Source organism: Myotis daubentonii, chromosome 1, assembly GCF_963259705.1.
Source record: "Myotis daubentonii chromosome 1, mMyoDau2.1, whole genome shotgun sequence".
NCBI classification, from domain to species: domain Eukaryota; kingdom Metazoa; phylum Chordata; class Mammalia; order Chiroptera; family Vespertilionidae; genus Myotis; species Myotis daubentonii.
In genome coordinates this window covers 107,643,767-107,665,780 of record NC_081840.1, presented here as the reverse complement: position 1 = coordinate 107,665,780, position 22,014 = coordinate 107,643,767, and the positions used below count along the sequence as shown (strand labels likewise).

The following is a 22,014-nucleotide window of genomic DNA, read 5'->3' as shown; positions in this document are numbered from 1 at the left end:
TCTTTTCCTCTTTTTGAGGCAGAAATAATTCAACTCTCCACCTGTTCCTGAGCAAGACCCACCATGTTACCCTGGCATGACACTGGGGAGAAAAGGTGGCTATAGTCAGAGGGTGGAGGTTTTTCCAAGGCCCCAGCCCTGAGATGCTGTGAGACATTGGACAGATCCCTGGTGCTTGTGGTCCTCCATTTCCTCATCTGTGTGACGATGGTCTTCATTTCCTCACCTGTGTATGAGTTATCATGCCTCTGAGTCAGAAAAGCCCAGTGACCTTGGGCAGGTGAGCTGACGTCTCAGAGCCTGTTTTCTTATCAGTAAAATGGGTTTAATGGTACCTACCTCACAGGGTATGTGGTGAGAGTTGGTGTTGTCACTGTACAAAGCACTAAGTATATATGTTCGATATAAATGCCTCTTCCCTCCCCTCTCCATGAACTCTCTGCCCCCAGCCTGTGAGGGCAGTGTGAAGCCTGCCACTCCCTCTTCTGAATGAGGATGAGGATTTTAGGGCCCAAAATATAAGGCTACTTGCTAATGATCATGCAGCTCAGCAGGCCCTTGAACCTGAATCTGGAAGAGGCAGTATGCAAGAGTGGTCAGGACATCCTTGGGTCTAACTGCCTCGAGCCTAATCCCAGCTCTGCCAATTATCACTGCGATTTGGGGCAAGTTGTATTACCTGTGTCTCAGTTTTCTTTTTTTTTTTTTTTAAAATATATTTTATTGATTTTTTACAGAGAGGAAGGGAGAGAGATAGAGAGTTAGAAACATCGATGAGAGAGGAACATCGATCAGCTGCCTCCTGCACATCTCCTACTGGGGATATGCCCGCAACCCAGGCACATGCCCTTGACCGGAATCGAACCTGGGACCTTTCAGTCCGCAGGCTGACGCTCTATCCACTGAGCCAAACCGGTTTCGGCTCAGTTTTCTAATCTGTAAAATGGCAATAGTATACCAACCTAATAGGATTAAACATGTTCATGTTTGAGTTCATATAATGCTATCTGTGTGACCTTAAGCAAGTTACAGAACTATTTTGTGCTTCTGATTTTTTCCATCTGCAAAGTGGGGATAATAACTGGACCTACCTCAATGGGTTGTGCTGGATTAAGTGAATTTTTATATGTAAAGTACTTAGAATGATGTCTGGCACACCAGGGCTTTCCAATCATCATCTTTACTATATTTATTAGGTGTCTGGCCTTCAAATCTCACACTAATTCCACCACTCCCCTCAGCCACCCCCTCTCCTGAGCTCCCCCTACTTTGTGCTGGGTCTCTGAGGCTATGACCTCCCCTCTCTCCCAAGTTCAAGGCCTGTGGCCCTTCCAGGTGGACTTGACAGTTCCAGGACTTCAAAACCTGAGCTGTTTCCAGGTGAAGGAACCCTGAAGGCCGGTCTAGCTTGGAGAGGGCCCCAGAGATCCCAGGAAGGTGTAAGGCAGGGGTCCTCAAACTATGGCCCGCGGGCCACATGCAAATACAAATATTGTATTTGTTCCCGTTTTGGTTTTTTACTTCAAAATAAGATATGTGAAGTGTGCATAGGAATTTGTTCATAGTTTGTTTGTTTTTTTTAACTATAGCCTGGCCCTCCAATGATCTGAGGGACAGTGAACTGGCCCCCTGTTTAAAAAATTTGAGGTTACTTTAAGCAATAAAAAAAAAAGTTTGAGGGCCCCTGGTGTAAGGGGATGAGTGGATGATTGAAGATGGGGCAGGCATTTCTGCCAGGCACCTCCCAAAGGGTCACTGACCTGGGCAGGGAATGGTACTAGAGGCCTTCAGGGGTACTTTCCTGCCCCTTCAGAGCCTGGGTTGGTATTTTAGACCTGGAGGGAGATAAGAAAGGAAATAAATGGGTGCAGGACTTGGGTTTTCCTTGCCTACCCCTCCTCAATTCTGGGACAGCTCCAATCCAAGTAGGAGTGCCATTCACTCAGGTGGGTTCCACAGACAGCAAGGAAGCTTCCCAGAACCAATGGCCCCTCCTATCTTCCCCCTACCAGCTCCCAGCTTCCTGACTGTTCTCTCACCTGAGAACCACCCTGGGAAGGGGTAGGCAGGGTCCAGAGAGATCCAGAACTTATTCAAGATTACACAGCAGGGCAGGGATGCATTGGCTGGAGCCAAGGCTTGGGACTTGTAATCCTAGTGACCTCCTCTAGACTTTGCCCCATTCCTGCTTCTCCCCATGAAGCCGACCATTCCTGGAGGGCAAAGCCTATATATAAAAGCCTTTAAACATTAAGATACTTTGACAATCAAAATTCATAATTTATCTTGCAAATGGCCTGGGGCCATGGCTTGGACAGAAGGTTGGTACCTCCTGAGATGGACTGTGCTCTGGTGGGATGGGGCAGGCAGGGGCATTCCTTCCTCAACTGCAGGGGACCAGGTGATGCCCAAGGCCAAACAGAAGCAGCTGCAGCAGCCAGAGGGGTCTGATGGCCTAGCCAGCACCCTCCAGCCCAGCCCCAGCTAGGAGGCCACATGAGCACCTTTGGGACTTTCCAGGTACACCTAAGAGAGGGGGCTGGTGACTCTGGGCCTGGGAGGGTGGGGAATATCAGGAGGAGGGACAGCAGGCCAACACATATTGGCCACACTCACACACACCTCGGGGGGAGGAGGGCAGCAACTCTGCCAGAACCTAGAGCAAGAGGAAAATAAAGAATTATATATGACAAAGGACATGATCTCAATTCTCTTTCAGATTGATGGTTCTCTCCTTGTGGAGCAGCTGGAGGAGTAAGAGAAGGGAGAGAGAGGGATGGCAAAGGCAGGCAGACCAAGAGACAACTGAGGCTGCCAACCAGCTGCCTTTCTCCTGGAGCCCAGCCTGGGTGCTGACGCCTCCTTTCAGGGTCCCCTGTGCACAGTTCCCCTCCCCAGGACTGAGCTCCCCCAACTAGCATCTCACACCTTGACTATTATAAGCCATTCACACCTAAGCAGGGGTTAGCTGTAGAAAGCCAGAATGGAGTATCCTGGCCTTCTCAGGATTTGGGGTGGAAGGGATCTAGTAGGAATCTCTGAGTATTCTCACATGGCCCAGTTCAGTCAGTCCACGCTACACACCTTTGTTCTCACTGTTCCCTCTGTCAAAATGCTCTCTTGCTACCCCTTACTTGGCCTGTGGAAATGTGTTTGTAGTTCAGTGTGAGCTCATGTGAAACCTCCTTCATGAAGCCTCTGTAAAGAGCCACAGCTGGGGTCAGAGCTGCTCTGGGAACTGCCTCAGCAGTTGTTTGATGGACTATAAAGATGGCCTAGGAGTGCTGAGCTGTGTAAGCCCCAGCCCTGCCCAGGGGAACATAAAATGGGGGAGCTGCTGAAGCTCCAACTAAAGGAGGAACGGGGAGAGGTAAATACACCAGCAATTCTTTGCAGAGGGGAGGTGCAGGCAACATCTTCCTAGGGGCTTGAGAAGAGCTGCATGGGGGAAGAGACCCTGAGCTGGATCCTGAAGGCCAGGTGGACAGTCGGTCTCCAGGCATGGGCATGACCACTACAGTGGGAGAAAGGCCCATTGAGGTCTTTTCAGACTGACCTCACCCCACCCTACTTCCACCCCACTCCCAGCATCATGGCCATGGCTGCCTATGAGTGGGTACTCTCTACTAACATGCTTTATCATTTCATGAAATGGATTCAGCTGGTTTGTGCTGTGGTGCTGAAGGCAAAGGGACTTCAGACAGGCAGGGACTTGGGGACAGTCAAGTCACCAGGATTCTGACTCCATTCTTTGGTGACCCATCATGAGTCCTTTCACCTTTCTGAGTAATAAACCCTGCTTTGTGGGGTGGTAGTGAAGACAGGTCAGGATGTGTTAACAGGCTAGGCCTTGGATAGGCAACATGAGCAGGAGCTCAGAAAATGGTAGTAGAGTTTGCAGGGCAAGCTCTCACTGTCTTTCCCCTACTCCTGCCCCATACCAGCTACCCATCTTTCTCCTCTGCTTTCTCTGCCTCTCTCTTACTCTCCCTTTCTCACCTGTTTGCCCACTGTGTGTCTTTCTGTTTCCATCACCTTCCCCCTCTCCTGCTTTCCTGGTAATTTCTTGGTGGCAGAGCTGGGCAGGGCCCTTTTAGAAGCTTTGAGCCCCCCTTCCAAGGTCTGCCATCCCTCTTCATCAATCTTTACTCCTTCCTGCTGCAGACCCAGTCATAGGAACTTAGGGTGTTGGGTCAAGATGAGATCTTGCATACCTGCCTCATCTTCCAGGCTGATAACTGAGAGGCCCTGGCATCCCCAAAGTTCCAATGATGGAGCAACACCTCCCTGCCAGTGATCTCATGCCTGTGTACACTGGGGATCTCTGTGGTCCCCGAGTAATGCTGAGTGGGAACACCATCAAATATTTATACTGGAAACTTAAAATAACTAAATCTTCAACCTGTGCTGCAGCCGACCCCAAATTAGATGAGGTTCTAGCATAGACAATACTACAGGCATAGGAGAATGATATGGTAGGAAAACACTAAAAAAACTCAGTGTGTTCAACATACCATTTTTGGATAGTTGGGGAGTCAGGGTGCTTACTTGCAGCTACCTAAGGACTAGTGTCTTCCTTTAGCCCTGGGGGCCTTACCCTCATGCTGTCCTAACATGCTTGCCCCATCCAGTCTGGCCTGTGTATCTGAAATAATCTCCACTTCACACCAGACAGCTCTTGGGGCAGGCAACCAGGTCAGGAAGAGCAGAGCTATGCTGCCTTCCTAACTTTGTGGCCTAGACCTAAGGCAAATGAATTCCCTTTTGGAAGCCTCGGTTATTCTCATCTGTAAAGTGGGTAAGAAATAATTCTTTTGAATGGTGGTGTGAGGGTTTCTGAGACAGTGTGTATAAAGCCCCAAACCTGGCCTGTAGCATGTGCTCTGCATATGTTAGTCCAAGCTGTTTTATAAGAGGAGGTGTATGATTGGCTTGTGTGGGCTGCCAAATGAGGTAAAATCACCCTTGACCTTCCTCAGTGATTCTCCAAGTCCACCCACAAATGATTCCATGCTCCTTTTGTCTCCACCAGTTGCCCTTTCCCACTCTGAACCCCAGAGGAAATAGCCACAATGTGAATGCCCTCAAACAGATCCTTCTAGCCTCAGTGGAACTGCAATTGAAGGCCTGAGCCCCCACTTGTTTTAATCCCCCAACAATACTTAGGATATTGACTTTCCAGTTGGAGAAAGTACATTTTCTATTGTGGGCTTTCTCAGGGACCCTGGAATCCAGTCTCTTACTGCACAGTGGGGAAAATAGGCCAGAGAGGACAGGCAATGCCCCCAGTCACACAGGGGAGTGGTTGGCATGGGGAGCAGCTGAGCTGGGCCATATCTGCCCTAGGATATGAATGAGGGTGTGATGGTGGCAGCATAGGTCTCTTGGGGGTGATAGGCAGCCCTCATGCTCTGGGACTGGAAGAAATCAGGCTGCCGTGGGGTCTGAGCATTGTGCCCCAGCATGACTCCTCTGCCTGCCTATCTGTATGCTTTCAATGTTTATTTCCTTTGTATTTATTGGTCCAATTTTTAAACTCTTGCCCTTGTGGGAAGCCCTTCAGGGGGCAAGGATCCAAAATAAAACACTGATTAAAGTGGTAAAACACTTTGCCTTGGGAATTGCAGGAATAACCTGCAGGATTAATGGTGCCAGTTTTGATGGCCCCTCAGACATGACCCTGCCAGCATCCCTAGGTGACACGGACCTTATGGGCATGCTGTGCTCCTGCTGTATCAGCTTAGGCAAGCACCTTAGCCTCTTCAGGCCTCAGTTTCTCCACCTTTCAGGATAGCCACATGCAAAAGATAAGGGGTGAGGCAATCCAGAGAATGTGTCCTTCTGGAGCTTTCCTGGTCCTGTGGAGCATGGACTATTGCTCTGTGGGTCTAACTGCCAGGCCTGAGGGTGGCAGCCACACAGGGCAATGTTGACCAGCTTTCTATCAGCATATTTGAATTCCCCAGATTTCTCATTGCTCAGCTGCCTGCTCCAGAGTCAGCCCCATCAGAGGAACTTCAACCCTTATAAAACTCAGGTACACACACCTCCATTTCAAGAACATTCGCTGGGGTCTGAGGTGGCTGCACCACACCGCTGATCCTTAGACACCGCAACCTCTCGCAGGTGAGATACACCCATGACTGTTTGACCCAGAATTAATCATATGGAATTGATGAAAGGCCATGTGCTGAGGCTTCGGAGCATAGGTCCCTCTTTGCTCACATCACCAGGAAGCTCTCACCTTTAGTTATTATTCAGGATTTTGTGGCATTCTTTCCTAACTGGCTTGCCTTCTTTAGTTTTATCTTTTTATCATATCATTGCATAAATGTTCTGTCAATTGGCTCAAATCATTTTTAGAATGATGTGTACTATACATCAGTTACATAATACCACTACTAATAAATGTAAGATGCTTCAGTGTTGTAGGCAAGAGATGATTTCTGACTGAGTAGGTCAAGGAGGAGATGAGGTGGAAGGTCACAAAGGCTGCTGGGGCAGGAGGCTGGGAGAGTTCTCCAAACAAAGATGGCTTCAAGGCAGGGATGTCAGAACAAGGCTGAAATGCCAGGGTGGCTTCATTGGGCAGAGTGGTGGGAAAGGAGGTAGGTGGGTAAGTTGAGGCAAGGTGGTAGAGTCTTCAAATACCAGATTCTTGCCTGTGTGAGAGGCTTACCAACATCTCAGGTGACCTGTGCCCTTGCTAACCCCCTCTTATTCCTCAGCCACCTCTCTAGCCCCTCCATCCCACCCACCAACCCAGCCCCTAGTGCTAAAAGTTCTTTTTACCTCTCCAGGTCCCCAGCCTCACACCATCGCTGGCCTCAGCTATCAGCCCAATTATTGATCACCTGTCAGGATATTTCCTTTTCCAGTGGGTCATTAGAGCATGTTTGACTATGGAAAATGGCCAGGTGGAGGTGGGGTGGGGAAGGACAAACCACAGAAGAGTCTAGAGCAATGGTTCTCAACCTGTGGGTCGCGACCCCTTTGGGGGTCGAACGACCCTTTCACAGGGGTCGCCTAAGACCATCGGAAAACACATATATAACTACATATTGTTTTTGTGATTAATCACTTTGCTTTAATTATGTTCAATTTGTAACAATGAAAATACATCCTGCATATCAGATATTTACATTACAATTCATAACAGTAGCAACATTATAGTTATGAAGTAGCAACGAAAATAATTCTATGGTTGGGGGTCATCACAACATGAGGAACTGTATTAAAGGGTCACGGCATTAGGAAGGTTGAGAACCACTGGTCTAGAGAGAGAATGAGAGGAGTTAAGGGGAAGAAGGTGGACAAAGCCCTTGAGGATAACAAAATCTTGCAATTCCATAACATGTCAGTGACAACCAGAGCCCTTTCTGGTTAATCAGTCATTTAGTCCATCTACAACCAGGAAGCACCTGTCAGTCCTGGAGATGACTGTAGCATTGGAAAGTGCGTGGCTCTATTGGAGTTTGACAGACCAGGGTTCCGATCTGAAATCCTCCCCCCTGTACAGGCTGGGTATTCTTGGGCAGCTACAAGCTCCCCTCTCCCCATCCCAAGCCCCAGTTGCCTTAAGGGTTGAAGTGTGGATGAAAAGAACTGTGGCCTTGAAAGTGGAAGTTGTGCACAGATGTGGGGAGAAGCTGGAAGAGGTGGAGAGGGCCTGAGCTGGGGCAGAGAGGTGGGCCCTCCCAGCCTGGGCTTCCCTTTTCTGTAGTGAGTTCCCCCTTCAGGCCATGATGTGGAGGAGAGGGGATATGGACAGGCAGCAGAGCTCCAAGGTGCCAGGCTGGGGTGGGAGGGCTTCAGCTTGGTTCCCAGAGGCCTTCTTGTCCACCCCCTAGAGTTTGGAGAAGCCCAGATTAGCCCTCCCAGTCCCCTTCTTGCCTTGCTGGGCCAGTTTTTCATGTGGTAGAACAGAGGAGGGAAAGAGGAGATGGGGAGAGCATCTGGGTACAAGTGTGAGCAAGAGGCTCTGTACACAGGCTGGAAGGCAGTAATGGAGGGCTAGCTTTACATACCCCCTTGCTCACTCCACCTGCAGCTGGTGCTCAAGTTGGGCCCTGGCACTATCACCCTTGTCACCACCACCTAAGTCCTGCATGTCCTCAGGGCCCAGCTATGATAAGCCTCATGTCCTCAGAGCTGCAGTGTGGATTGGCCCCTCCAGGGTCTGACTGCCTCCCTCAGACTAGCAGCAGCACAAAACTTGGCACTAGGATGAAGGGGATTGGAATCCTTAGAGACAGAGTGGTGGAGGCTGTAGGGGTCTTTGGAAGGGAGCATACTTCCTACTTGGGATCAGAAACAGCTTCTCAGAGAAGTGGACATGAAATTAGGCCCAGAAGATGAGGTTTTAAACAGGCAGGGGGATGGCATTCCAGGAGGACAGAACTGCAGGAGCCAAAGCCATGAAAACTCATTCCCTGTGTCCTGCACTCCTGAGCTCAGATGGGTCACTGTGGGGACCCAGAGGAAGGGGAAGTTGGAGAGACACTATAGGAGGCATGGGCCTGGGTCCTGGCTTTCTGGGTGGGAGTGCCCTCCATTGATCTAGAAACCCCACTGGGGAGCAGCTTCGTGAACACTGACTGGGCTTGCTGATTGCACAGGATTTAGGCTGTGGACTCAGCTGCAGTCCTATGAGAAGGGGGCCATGGTATCTACATCTGGGGCAGCTCAGTCTACAGGTTGTGAGGTGGGTCCCTAGCAGCCTCAGAAGCCCTTGCCCACAGGCTGGGGACCAGATATGCTTCTCTGCAGACTGACCTCAGAGGCCTCAGCCTTGAGCCCCTTTGGTCCCAAGGACAGCTCAGCAGATCTGGCTTTATCCTGATGAGCACCAGTGAAAGCAGTGGCTCAGGATGCAGGGGGTGGGGGCTGCACAGTGCACACCTAGAGTCACACTACCTCTAAAATGTAAAGGAGGTGGGTGTAGGCTGGGGGGCCAATACCAGGGTCCTCTAAGGTGGCTTTCTCCTTTCCATGAACCCCCTTAATCCCAGAGATGCTGGAAAGGTCCTTCAGGAGGACTCTGGGCAAGGTAAGAGACAAGAAGGAAGCAGCATAGGATGGCAGGAGCCCTCCATCCCCACCCGGCATCTGGACCTCACTGTGGGATCCCAGGCAGGTGTCATATGCTACTCAGCCCCTTGCCTCTGTCTGTGTCAGGGATTTTCTTTTTCTGTTTCTTTTTTTTAAATTGTTTTTTGTTGTTGTTAATCTTCACCTGAGGATATTCTTTCCATTGATTTTTAGAGAGTGGATGGGAGGGGGAAAGAGAGAGAGAAACAGGTGAGAGACACATCGATTGGTTGCCTCCCACATGCCCTCCCACCAGGGTTGAGGATCGAACCTGTAATCCAGGTATATGCCCTTGACCAGGAATTGAACCCACACAGGCTGACACTCTAACCACTGAATGACACCGGCCAGGGCTGTGTCAGGGACATTTCGACAGGGTAGAGGGCACATGGAGGGCTGAGGGTGGGTTATAACCAAATGTTAGCCTTTAACTCAGTGGTTCTCAACCTTCTGGCCCTTTAAATACAGTTCCTCATGTTGTGACCCAACCATAAAATTATTTTCGTTGCTACTTCATAACTGTAATGTTGCTACTGTTATGAATCGTAATGTAAATATCTGATATGCAGGATGGTCTTAGGCGACCCCTGTGAAAGGGTCATTCGACCGCCAAAGGGGTCGCAACCCACAGGCTGAGAACCACTGCTAACTGCTCCTTCTGTTCTGTGTTTGTTCCTGGCTGTAGGTAAGCAAGAGGATGCTGTCAGGGGGTGAGAAGAGCATGCCCAGCCCCCTCCTGGCCTGCTGGCAGCCCATCCTCCTGCTGGTGCTGGGCTCGGTCCTGTCAGGCTCAGCCACAGGCTGCCCACCCCGCTGCGAGTGCTCTGCCCAGGATCGAGCGGTGCTCTGCCACCGCAAACGCTTTGTGGCCGTGCCCGAGGGCATCCCCACCGAGACTCGCCTGCTGGACCTGGGCAAGAACCGCATCAAAACGCTCAACCAGGATGAGTTTGCTAGCTTCCCACACCTGGAGGCACTGGAGCTCAATGAGAACATTGTGAGCACTGTGGAGCCTGGCGCCTTCAACAACCTCTTCAGCCTCCGAACGCTGGGGCTCCGCAGCAACCGTCTGAAGCTCATCCCCCTGGGTGTCTTCACTGGCCTCAGTAACCTGACCAAGCTGGACATCAGCGAGAACAAGATCGTCATCCTGCTGGACTACATGTTCCAGGACCTGTACAACCTAAAGTCGCTGGAGGTTGGTGACAACGACCTTGTCTACATATCCCATCGAGCCTTCAGTGGCCTCAACAGCCTGGAGCAGCTGACACTGGAGAAATGCAACCTGACCTCCATCCCCACTGAGGCACTGTCCCACCTACACGGTCTCATCATCTTGAGGCTCCGGCACCTCAACATCAATGCCATCCGGGACTATTCCTTCAAGAGGTTGTACCGGCTCAAGGTCTTGGAGATCTCCCACTGGCCGTATCTGGACACCATGACACCCAACTGCCTCTATGGTCTCAATCTGACATCCCTATCCATCACGCACTGCAATCTGACTGCTGTGCCCTACCTGGCTGTGCGTCACCTGGTCTATCTCCGCTTCCTCAACCTCTCCTACAACCCCATCAGCACCATTGAGGGCTCCATGTTACATGAGCTGCTACGACTGCAGGAGATCCAGCTGGTAGGTGGGCAGCTGGCTATGGTGGAGCCCTATGCCTTTCGTGGCCTCAACTACCTGCGTGTGCTCAATGTCTCTGGCAACCAGCTGACCACACTGGAGGAGTCTGCCTTCCACTCAGTGGGCAACCTGGAGACGCTCATCCTGGACTCCAACCCACTGGCCTGCGACTGCCGGCTTCTGTGGGTATTCCGGCGCCGCTGGCGGCTCAACTTCAACCGGCAGCAGCCCATGTGTGCCACGCCTGAGTTTGTCCAGGGCAAGGAGTTCAAGGACTTCCCCGATGTGCTCCTTCCCAACTACTTCACTTGCCGCCGTGCCCGCATCCGGGACCGCAAGGCCCAACAGGTATTTGTGGATGAGGGCCACACGGTGCAGTTTGTGTGCCGGGCCGATGGAGACCCGCCTCCCGCCATCCTCTGGCTATCACCCCGCAAGCACTTGGTCTCTGCCAAGAGCAATGGGCGGCTCACAGTCTTCCCTGATGGCACACTGGAGGTACGCTATGCCCAGGTACAGGACAATGGCACGTACCTGTGCATTGCAGCCAATGCAGGCGGCAACGACTCCATGCCCGCCCACTTGCATGTACGCAGCTACTCACCTGATTGGCCCCATCAGCCCAACAAGACCTTCGCCTTCATCTCCAACCAGCCGGGTGAGGGAGAGGCCAATAGCACCCGAGCCACCGTGCCTTTCCCCTTCGACATCAAGACCCTCATTATTGCCACCACCATGGGCTTCATCTCCTTCCTGGGCGTTGTACTTTTCTGCCTGGTGCTTCTGTTCCTCTGGAGCCGGGGCAAGGGCAACACAAAACACAACATCGAGATTGAGTACGTGCCACGCAAGTCAGACGCGGGCATCAGCTCCACCGATGCACCCCGAAAATTCAACATGAAGATGATATGAGCATGGGTCGGGATTCCCTCCCTGGTCCTGTGCCACCCATCCCTGTCCCCTCTCCTGTGTTCGACTGCCCCACTGGCCCTCACCACCTCCCTTCTTTCTACCAGGACCTCAGAAGTTGGGCCTGGGGAACCCGCAGCACATATGGACAGACTGAAGTCAGAAGCTGATGAACATGCAGCAGTCAATAATTCAATTTAAAAAGTTACAAACTTCCTCTGTAACTTGGGTTTCAATAATTATGGATTTTTATGAAAACTTGAAATAATAAAAAGAGAAAAAAACTATTTCCTATAGTTAGTTGGAATGCAAACTTTTGACATCCTGATTGCTTCAGGGCCCTCTTTCAACTCAGTTTCTTGTTTTTCTTCTCCTCTTCCTCCTTTTTCTCCTCTTCCCCTATGGGGAGGGATCACTCAGGAAAACAGGAAAGGAGGTTCCAGCCCCATCTGCCCACCCTGCCAGGTCAACCTGAAGGAACAGGTAGAGTGGAGGGCATGAGCCTACTTCCCAGCTGGCTGTTTGCTGGGAGCAGGTGGTGAGGACAGTGCTGCCAGACAGGAGCAGGGCTGTCTGACCTCTGTTCCCCAGCGTCAGGTGTGGCTGATACTGTGGACAAGGGCTGGGGTCCTCCTGGAGGACAGCACAGTCAGCCGAGAGAGCCGGGGGCTGGAGGCAGGGACGAGGCCTAACTTCTGGTCCCAGCTGTGCCACTTACTTGCCCTGTGGCCAAAAACAGGTGACTATCCCTCTCTGGGCCTCAGTCTCTACATCTAGACAGATGGAAGAGGTACTCCCTGTCCTGCCTACCTCACAGGGCTGTTGTGAGGAATCGATGAACTGTATGTGAAACATTTTGTAACCTGTAAAGTGCTGTGCACACACATGGGTGATTGTTCTCATTATGGTCATTATTATCTCAAGGTGGGGGATGGGCCTTCTGAAGGCGTCTCCATGGGATCAGGTTGGGGGCAGGCTGTGGGAGGGCTTGCTCATGGCCAGGGACTTCCAGAAACTCCTGCCAGGACAGTTGCCCAAAATATCAACTGGATGGACTAGGCTTTAGACCCACAGGGATATCCTGAGGCTCATGAGCATCATGGCTTTGGGGTCTCCCAGGAAGAATACCTCTTTTGCTTTGGCTTAGGCCTATCCAGGGATTGGGAACATCCGCTCTCACTATAAGCATTTATAGAATGCCTGCTGTATGTAGAGTGCCCAGTCTTTGGGGCTGTAGGAGGCAGTTCTGGGGCTCACTTTTGGATGGCCCAGACCCAAGTCACCACCCCAGCTTTGTCCCATCTTCCACCAGGCCATACTCTGAGACTACCCTGGGCTGTGAAGTGTTCTGGATTGGGATCAATTTGTACATGAGCTGACCAGGAAGGTCAGATGTGGCCTCATCCACTCATACCAAACCTAGAACCTTCAAACTCAACCCTGAAAAGGGATGCCCTTGATGACAGAAGTGCAAAGAGACACACAGGTCACCTTGTCATGTGATTATACATTTCTGAGGTTTGAGGTCAGGTCTGAGTGACTTCCTGTTCTAACAATTATTAGCTGTTTGGAATTGTTATTTAACCTCTTGGACCTCAATCTTCCCATCTGTAACATATTGGTCTTGCTATGTTGGGTTGTTAGGAGGTTAATAGAGGGAATATAGGTACATTTGTTGATTGTTGGAGTGCCTTGCATTCAGGAAGCCTTTGACCAATGGTGGTGATGATGATTGCTGGTACAAATGCAAAGACAGAACCAGAGAAGCTAGGAGCTTATCCAGTTAAACAGCTACTAAGTGACAGGACCAGAGGCTGGGAGCACCAGATCCCAAGAGATGTAGACTTCTAAGGCTGGCTCGGGGCTTCTCAGAACCAGGCCTGGGGAACCCCACCTGGCAGGAGACCACTTTGGGAAGCACAGGGACAAGGAGAGGATTCCTTGAGCATGGGGGTGGTTTGTATGTAAAGAAGCTAGTGATATGCAAGGTTCAAGAATCTGAAAGGCCTGTCCACCTCTAGAGACTAGAACACAGTCTTTCCATTGCCTAGCACTAGATACCCTGGTCAGCACCGTCTTCCCACAAGAGGCAGCCTGGTTTGTTCCTTAGCCCTCTGGGATGCCTGGGTCCCTGGGGCTTCACAGTGTTCTGGTAAGAACAGGTGATTTATGGGGCCAAATCATTTCTGCCTGCTGAGAAAACTGGACCCCTGGGGATACTCTGGAACCAAGAATTGTGAGGTTGTTTTCAGATGGGAAGAGTCAGTTAGGGGGACATAAGTGCCCAGGGTCAGGCTGGCTGGGTTGGCCCAAGCAAAGGAGCCTGGGGACTGGGCAGAGCCTGGACTAGGTGGTCTGGATTTCAGTACTGTCCTTTCCTAGCAGAAGGTAATGAACTCAACTGTTAAAAGCCCTGCCAGATATATAGATATATTTAGGGGGCAAGAGCCTGGAAAGTCAGGCTGGAGAGGCTACTTTTTTGCCTGACACTATTTTGCCTGACGGCCTTTGAAGGGGAAAGAGGAGGAGCAGATACCGTCTAACCCCTGCCCCCTGCCCTGGCACACACACAGCTAAGGAGTCTGAACCCAGAGGTGATGGGAAAGGAAAGGCAAAGCCTTCCTGGGAGACCCATATTCCACATAGTCCAGTGGTCCATGTCCTGCCACCTCAAGCTCTTTAGGGAGCTAATGCTCAGCTCACCTTTCAGCATGGGTCTAAGTTATTGGGGGAAAGGCAAGATATTGAATCCTGAGAGTTCAGCCTGCTTTCCAGGAGACCAACACCAGAGGCAGCCTGTAGGCCCATCAACACTAATAAAAGAGAAAAATGGTAATTGGCGTACGAGCTACCCTTTTCATTGGCTAATCAGGGCTATATGCAAATTAACTGCCAACTAAGATTGGCAGTTAACTGCCAACAAGATGGCGGTTAATTTGCATATGTAGGCACAATGCAGGGAGGTGAAAGGGAAAGCAGGAAGAAGCCCCCTGCCACTGACAGTGATTGGAAACCCAGGGGGGAGCTAAGAGCTGGGGGGCAGGGCAAAGGCGGCCCTGGGGCCGCCTTTGCCCTGCCCCCCAGCCATGATCGGAGAATCAGGCGCCTTTGCCGCCCTGGCCAGTGATAGCAGGAAGTAGGGGTGGAGCCAGCGATGGGAGCTGGGCACGGTCGAAGCTGGCAGTCCCAGGAGCTAGGGGTCCCTTGCCTGGGCCTAAAGCGAAGCCCATGATCGCTGGGCCGCTGCCACTGCAGGTCCCCGCTGCCCGGGCCGGACACCTAGGCCAGAGGCGTCAGGCCTGGGCAAGGGGCCAATCCTGAGATTGGAGGGTGATGGGGGTCAACGCCTGAGGGCTCCCAGTATGTGAGAGGGGGCAGGCTGGGCTGAGGGACACTCCCCCACACACACACCCAGTGCACGAATTTCGTGCACCGGGCCCCTAGTCTATACTAATAAAAGAGTAATATGCTAATTAGAATGGAAGACCTTCTGGAGACCTTCCGGACATCCTTCTGGACAAAGCTGAAGGCTTGGCCAGCCTGCAAACCACCCCCAAATGGCCCTCAGTCCCTCACCCGGGCCAGCCATGCCCCCCAGCAGGGACCCTCACCCCGATGGAGGTATGGCCAGCCTGCAAACTGCCCTCAGCCCTCACCCAGGCTGGCCACGCCCCCCAGTGGGGACCCCCACCCTGATGGGAGTGTGACCAGCTTGCAAACTGTCCTCAGCCCCTCACCCAGACTGGAACCACCCCCAGTGGGGACCCCCACCCCGATGGGGGCATGGAAGCCTGAAAACCACCCCAGGCCGGCCCCTCCCCCAAAGAGGACCCTCACCCTGATCTGGGGCAGACCAGCCAGCCTCCACCTGTGCACCAGGCCTGTATCTATACTAACAAAAGTGTAATATGCTAATTAGACCAGATGTCCTCCCAGACAAAGCCATGGTGGCGGGGCCAAGGCAGAGGCAGGGGCAGGGGAGAGCAGTTAGGGGGATCAGGCTGGCAGGGTAGAGCAGTTAGGGGGACCAGGCTGACAGGCAGATGAGCAGTTAGGAGCCAGCAGTCCCAGATTGTGAGAGGGATGTCCGACTGCCAGTTTAGGCCTGAACAGTCGGACATCCCCCGAGGGGTCCTGTATTAGAGAGGGTGCAGGCCGGGCTGAGGGACACCCCCCCTCCCATGCATGAATTTCATGCACCAGGCCTCTAGTTTTTCCATGAACAGCTTGCCTTCAAAGAAAAGGTAATAAGGCTGGGATCCTACATTGGACAGGCAAGTAGACCCAGCTAAGGATGGCACCCAGCAAATGAGTATTAAAGGGAGCAGCAAGCACCAGCATGCCCCCAGGTTTATCTCCTCAAAAGCAAGACTCTGAGACTCAGTGAAGGGAAATAGCCTGCCTAGTGCCACACAGCAGAGTAGTGAATAGGGCATGGTCTTTGGAGTCAGGCAGAACTTGGTTCAAATCCCAACTCAGTGTGGCACCTGTTTGGTGTGCAATAATGACCATTGCTATCAGCATGCCATTACTATGGACAAGCAAGGAACTGGCAAGGACTGTATGGGGGACACAGTAGATGATCCTAAAGAGCTGGAATGGGGTTGGGGTAGAAACCAAACCAGGTCATGCCCTCTGTTTTGCCACTAAAGGCCTTGAGGCTGAGGGGAAGATGGGAGCTGACTAGGCCATCACTCCTGTCTGCCCAGGACAGAAAGATCGTCATACCCTGGTGCCCTGGAGAACAAAGCCATAACCTGTGTGCGTTTGGAGGGTTGGAGGTCTGGGTAGCAAGGGAAAAAGGGTGAGGAGCAGTGCAGACCCCTCAATGGTATTAGGAGTCCAGGGGAAATTGAGCCTTTTATGGTCAGAAATCAGTGCTCGTGGGTTATAAGGAGCAGGGCAGCACAGACCAGCTACAGTTAAGTGATTTATTGGGGCCCCCATGGAAGCTGGTTCTATGATCTGACTTCCTGATTCCCCAATTTGGTGTCCTCTGATGACATGACAGCTAGCTGAAAGTCACTCCCAGCTCCTATTTCAAAAGCCTAGCTCCAGCCTCCTTCAACAGTTGGGCTTGCAAATCTCTGATTTCTTCATTCCTATTCTTCAGAAGGAAAACAAATCTGATTGGCCAGCTGTCAGTCAATGGATATTGGTTGTCTCAAAGACAGTTGCTCATTCCCTTGTTCAATCAGCTTAGGCCAAGGAGCTAGACCTTATCCAAGCCAACTTCGGGTGAAGATGGGGCAGAAAGAACAAAGAAACTATAACAGTTATCTAGTGCTGCATGACAACCACCCCAAAATTTAGTGGTTTAAAACAACAAAAATCATTTATTTGTTCTCAGTTTTACAATCTGAGCAGGGCTTGGTAAGGACAGCTCATTTCTGCTCTGCATGGTGTTGATCAGAGAGACTTGACTGGGGCTGAAAGACCCAAAGTGGTTTCTGGCCATGTCTGTCACCTCAGCTGGGGAGGCTGGAAGGGCTGGAGGCCAGCTGGCTTCTCTGTCCACATGGTCTCTCTAGCAGGTTCCCTGGACTTCTCTGTGGTGGCTCAGCAGTCCAAGATAGCACAATAGAAGCTGCCATATCTCGAGAAGCCTAGGCCAGGAAGTTGCAAAGCTTTACGTTCACTACATTCTATTGGTCAAGGCAAGTCATAGTCGCCCCCCTAGATTCAAGAGGAAGAAGACAGACCAGGTCCTGGGGAGAGGAGCTACAAAGTCACATGGGTAAAAGGGCATGCAGAATGTGAGGGCCATTACAGCCACCCTCCACAGGGACTCCTATGGTGCCAGGTACTTTTAGGAGCCACTCATTGGTGCATGGGCCTCCATAGTTTACCCAAGAGTAGGCGACATAAAAAGTGACAGTGCTTGGCCTAAGGATGGATCTACAGCTGGCAAGTAAAGAGCCAGGACTTGATCCCAAGTTTGCTGCCCCTGGTGCAGTGTCCCTTTGAGCAGAAGCAGGAGGTGGTGATCGTGGTGGGGGGTAGGAGTAACATAGCAAAAATAGTAATAACTATTGCCTTTCAAGAGCTGTGCCAGGCATGAAGCCAGACACTTTACCTATGTTTTCTTACTCAATCCTACTTCAAGGAAGTTCTCCTATGCTCCATTTCGGGAAGAAGTAACTGCCTGGGATTCACCACCAGGTTGTGATGAAGTCAGGATTCATACTCAGGACAGCAATATTTCATGGTAGAAAAGCCCCAGATTGGTTCCCTTACTCTAAGCTACTCCAGACTCAGGTTTCCCATCTGTAAAGTGGGCACAGTCCATCACCTCCTGTAACCTCCTTACTTTGAGAGATGGAATGAGCTGGCTGTGGAGGGTGTGCTGTGGCAGGAGTGGCTAAGCTCTTGAGTCAGGGTAGGTCAGAGTCATGATCAAGGCTTTTATGAGTCAATTCCCTGCCCCTAGTTCCCAATCCACCTGGCATCTCTGTGGGGCCCTAGGATTGGAGTGATACACAAGGCCCAGCTGCTTGTTATGAGGACCTGGTAATCTGGCCCTGGTTCCTGCTGAGCAACTGGGGACTACTGGGCAGGGATCTGAGAACAGTGGCTACATAGTGTGGCCCTAGTTGTGACTGCCTGAGGAAAATGATTGCTCAGCTTGTAAAGGGATTTACAGCTTCCCCATAAACCTATTATGGCTCAACCTATACCCTCAGCCTAGGCCCCGTGACTGCTGGTGTCTGCAAAGGCTAGGCTGGGGTCTTTGGAGGATGTGGTGACTGAGGGATGCCTCAAGGTCTCAACCCCAGCCCCACTCCTTTTCTAATTCCTTCACACCCCAGCCTTCATGCTAACCTATGCCCTGGACATCACCCTAGTGGCAACCAGGGCCTGGCACTCCTGGTACTTCCCACCAGATCTACCCCCATATTCCCACTTCCTGTCTGGGCTGAGACACACTGACATAAATCCTGGGGATGGAATGGCAGATTGTTCAGAGGAACAGAAGGAGAACAAGTTGAGGAAAGAGAAAGAAAGCAAGCAAAAGACCAGTGTGCCCTCCCCTTGATCTACCCCTCTCAGTTCCCAGTATTCATAGCATAATGGTCTCTGTTTCGGTGGTGAAGAACACAAGCCCCAGAGAGGCTGTGCAAGGTTGCACAGCTGAGTTGCAGCACCTTGGAAAGCACAGAATGTTTAATATATGCTCCCATTTTATAGATGGGGAAACTGGGATTCAAAGAGGGGAAATGGTAGGTCCAAGGTCACAAAATGAGTGAGTCAGTGGTAGCCCCAGCTTTGCCTCAGCTAAACTGGGGGGTGGCAACAGTGAGGTGACCACTGTGAGGTTCAGAAAACCTTTCCAGCCCAAAGGAGGGGCCTACTGGAGGCCCTGACTTTGCTCTCTCACTAGCAGACACTTACATAGATCATTTAAAAATATGGTATCATAAAGAGGAAAGACACAGGCACAGTAAAGCCTGCCAGCCTCAGAGCCTCTTTCAGGACATTCCAAGAGCACAGAACAGTCCTGGGTGGGAAGGGGTTATGGGAGCTCCTTGGCAATATCCAGAGCTGGGATGGGGTGAAGCTTTCCAAGTATCTGTATTTGCTGGGCTCTGTTCAACACCCCAGTCCCAGAAGCTGAGGACACTTCATTGTGTGACCCTGTACCAGTCCCTGAATATTTCTGGGCTGACCCTTCCCAAGGGCTTGAGAGAAGGCTATACCAACTGGATCTCTCAGCTTCAGGGTTCACTCAGACCTCACCGGTGTCTTCTGTCTCACTTCCCTGCCTGCACACTGCTGCTAAAGTGAAGCAGAGTTACGACCGCTCCAGCAGATCAGATTTACTGCCTGCCCTGTGCCTGGGCCCATAAATGCCCTTGACCATGTTTGGCACTGACTGTGCAGTCACCTGGAACAGAGGTCCAACTACCTTCCCTCAGCCCTTACCCCCTCAGGCCACCTTTTGCCTATTCCCCTCAACTTTCTTTAAGTGCTGCTCCGTCTAAAGCCAGAACAGCCAAAGCTCCTAGAGACCCATCCAGCAGAGCAGCACCCCGCCCCCCAACACACATACACACTTATTGGAGTTCCCCTTTCTGGAGTCTCCCCATGTCTTCCTCAGGGAACCTGGCAATATTTTACCATTTGGGATGAGCCCCTGCCCCTCTGCTTTACTTTTCCTCTCTGTACAGCTGGGGTAGGACCACACTGGCTCCAAGAGCCCAGCTAGGCAAGATGGTCCATGAAGAATGGAACAAGAACCACTTCCCTGTGGTGAGTCTGGAATATGGTGTGACACAAGAGGACCAGTGGAAAGCCCTGCAGCCGGAGGCTCAGAGCAGGACTGCTTGACATGGGCTAGCACCTGGATGGCCAGGAGCCAAGAGAACAGCTGTTCCCTTTCCCCTGCAGGGCAACTGGAAGGGACAGGGACACAGAGGCAGCAGGGGCTGCTGAAAGTGTGGGGTGAATGGGAGAATTGTTCTGTGGTGTGGCAAAGAGCTGGAGAGGCCAGGTTCCCAGGTCCCAGCTAGGCTCTCCAGCTGGCCTCCAGCCTACCTCCATGAAAAAGAGTTTTCCAAACACACGGTAGGAAGGGGAGCATGGTGTGTGGATGTACACAATGGAATAACACCAGATAAACACCCCATAGCTGTGGAGCCCAGTATACTACAGGCAGCTGGAGGCTAAGGGAAGGTTACCATTCATGAAGAGAGAGGAGATCAAAGACAGGTACCAGCTTTTCAAGGGTCCTCAGGCCCTTAGCTCCAGTTCCCCTGGCTTAGGATAAGGAAAATCTACTTTGAATCCCTGCCCTTGAAATCTCCCCTGTGCCAGGGACAGAATTCCCCCTCTTTTTGGCTCTCAGTACTCCTGTGGCGGGGGAAGATCAATGTACATGTGGGGACCTGGGGAAGATGAGTCAGGTTTCTGTAGAGCACCACCCAGGCAATGCGGAGTTATGGTGAGCACCTGAGCATAAGAGAGACACATCTCAGACTCTAAGAAGGAAATACTTGAGGTGTAGGAGCAGAGGAGGCAAAGGCTGAGTATGCACATCTCTCTGCTTACACACACACACACCTACTCCAGTGGACACTCTTCATGTGCACATGAAAGAGCTCACATTTGTGCAGTCTCACACATGCTCCCCCCTACATGCAACAATTCATGTCACACACAAAACTTTTCATGTACCTATGTATGCAAACACCATCAGTGTATACCCAGCTGTTCATATTGGTACACTATGCTCTCACCCATGCAAGTAAACTAAAGCACAGACCTGAAGAACAGCCCCCCACCCCTTTCCACCCTCCACAGCACACAGAGATAAGGACACTCTCACCTTGCAAACAAGTTCCCGCCATATGTCCTCCCAGAGGTCCATGCCCCGCTCCCATCCTGAAGCCTCTTTCATGGGTTTATAGCATGAGTAGGCTGGCCCTATGCACAGTGCTCACTCACCCTGCACACACACGTGAGCTCGCGTGCACACATGCACACGCTGACAACAGCCCCCAGCCTTGCTCCCACCCAGGCTAGCCAATGAGAGTATGCCTCCCAGTGATATCTCCTAGGAGACTAGGGGATCTACCAGGCTATGGGCTGGGAGAGGCTGAGGAGGGCAGTGGCCATGAGGACCTTCCTTCCCCCACAACACACACACTTGTGCCTTCCCCTTCCCCCACCTTGCCCTTCCTTAGTCTTTATAGGGTTAGAAAGCAGAGCTAGACTGAGGACAGGAGTGGTAAGGGTGCCCCAGAGGTGATAGGTAAGCACCCCAACCAAAGATGCCTTGTATGGCCTACCCCACAGGTCTGTGAAAGAACCTGACTCAATCCTTTCTCCAGAGGATTCTGAAGAGCTTGCATTGGTCTCCTTTCTTTTCCTCAAATGGAGGATTCTTCCCCTCGAGGCCTCTCCACATGTTCTTCCCTTTGCTGTGAATGCCCCCTACCATTCACACTCATACACACGTGCCTAATTATTTTCTTCTGGCAACCTTCAGCTCATGGTGTAGGTCACTTCTCCAAATCGTCCTTTCCTCATTACCACTGCCCCTTCCCCCACCCCCATTCTGAATCAATCCCCTGGTTTAGGGCCTGCCAACAATGGGACTACTACCATACCTTAAGAGTTTAAATCACAATGAAACACAAAGCACGCCAACAGGTGAGGCTGGTCAAAGGGGCTAAGGCAAGAAGTTTAAGAGCATGGGATCTGGAACCAGATGTCTGGGGCCTAAATTCTGACTCTGCTGTGTGACTTTGGGTAAGTTTCCAATGTCATGTGTGAGGGTTAAATTAGATCATGCCTGCAAAGCACTTTGAACAGTGTCTGGTATGGAGCAAGTAACCAATAAATGTTTGCTTCTACTATTATTATTCTTTTGGACTTTCCATTAT

At 51.4% G+C, this 22,014-nt stretch overlaps 1 protein-coding gene across 12 annotated transcripts in view; it reads left to right on the top strand.

Moving 5' to 3' along the window:
- Nucleotides 1-11,916, top strand: part of LINGO1 (leucine rich repeat and Ig domain containing 1) — a 270,078-nt gene extending 258,162 nt beyond the window's left edge. For all 12 annotated transcript variants that reach the window (XM_059656191.1, XM_059656198.1, XM_059656192.1 and 9 more), the window contains one exon: nucleotides 9,776-11,916. In XM_059656191.1, coding sequence (XP_059512174.1) covers nucleotides 9,776-11,632 — 1,857 coding nt within the window. In that variant the 3' untranslated portion in view covers nucleotides 11,633-11,916. The remainder of the gene's footprint in view (nucleotides 1-9,775) is intronic.
- Nucleotides 11,917-22,014: the final 10,098 nt, after the last annotated feature.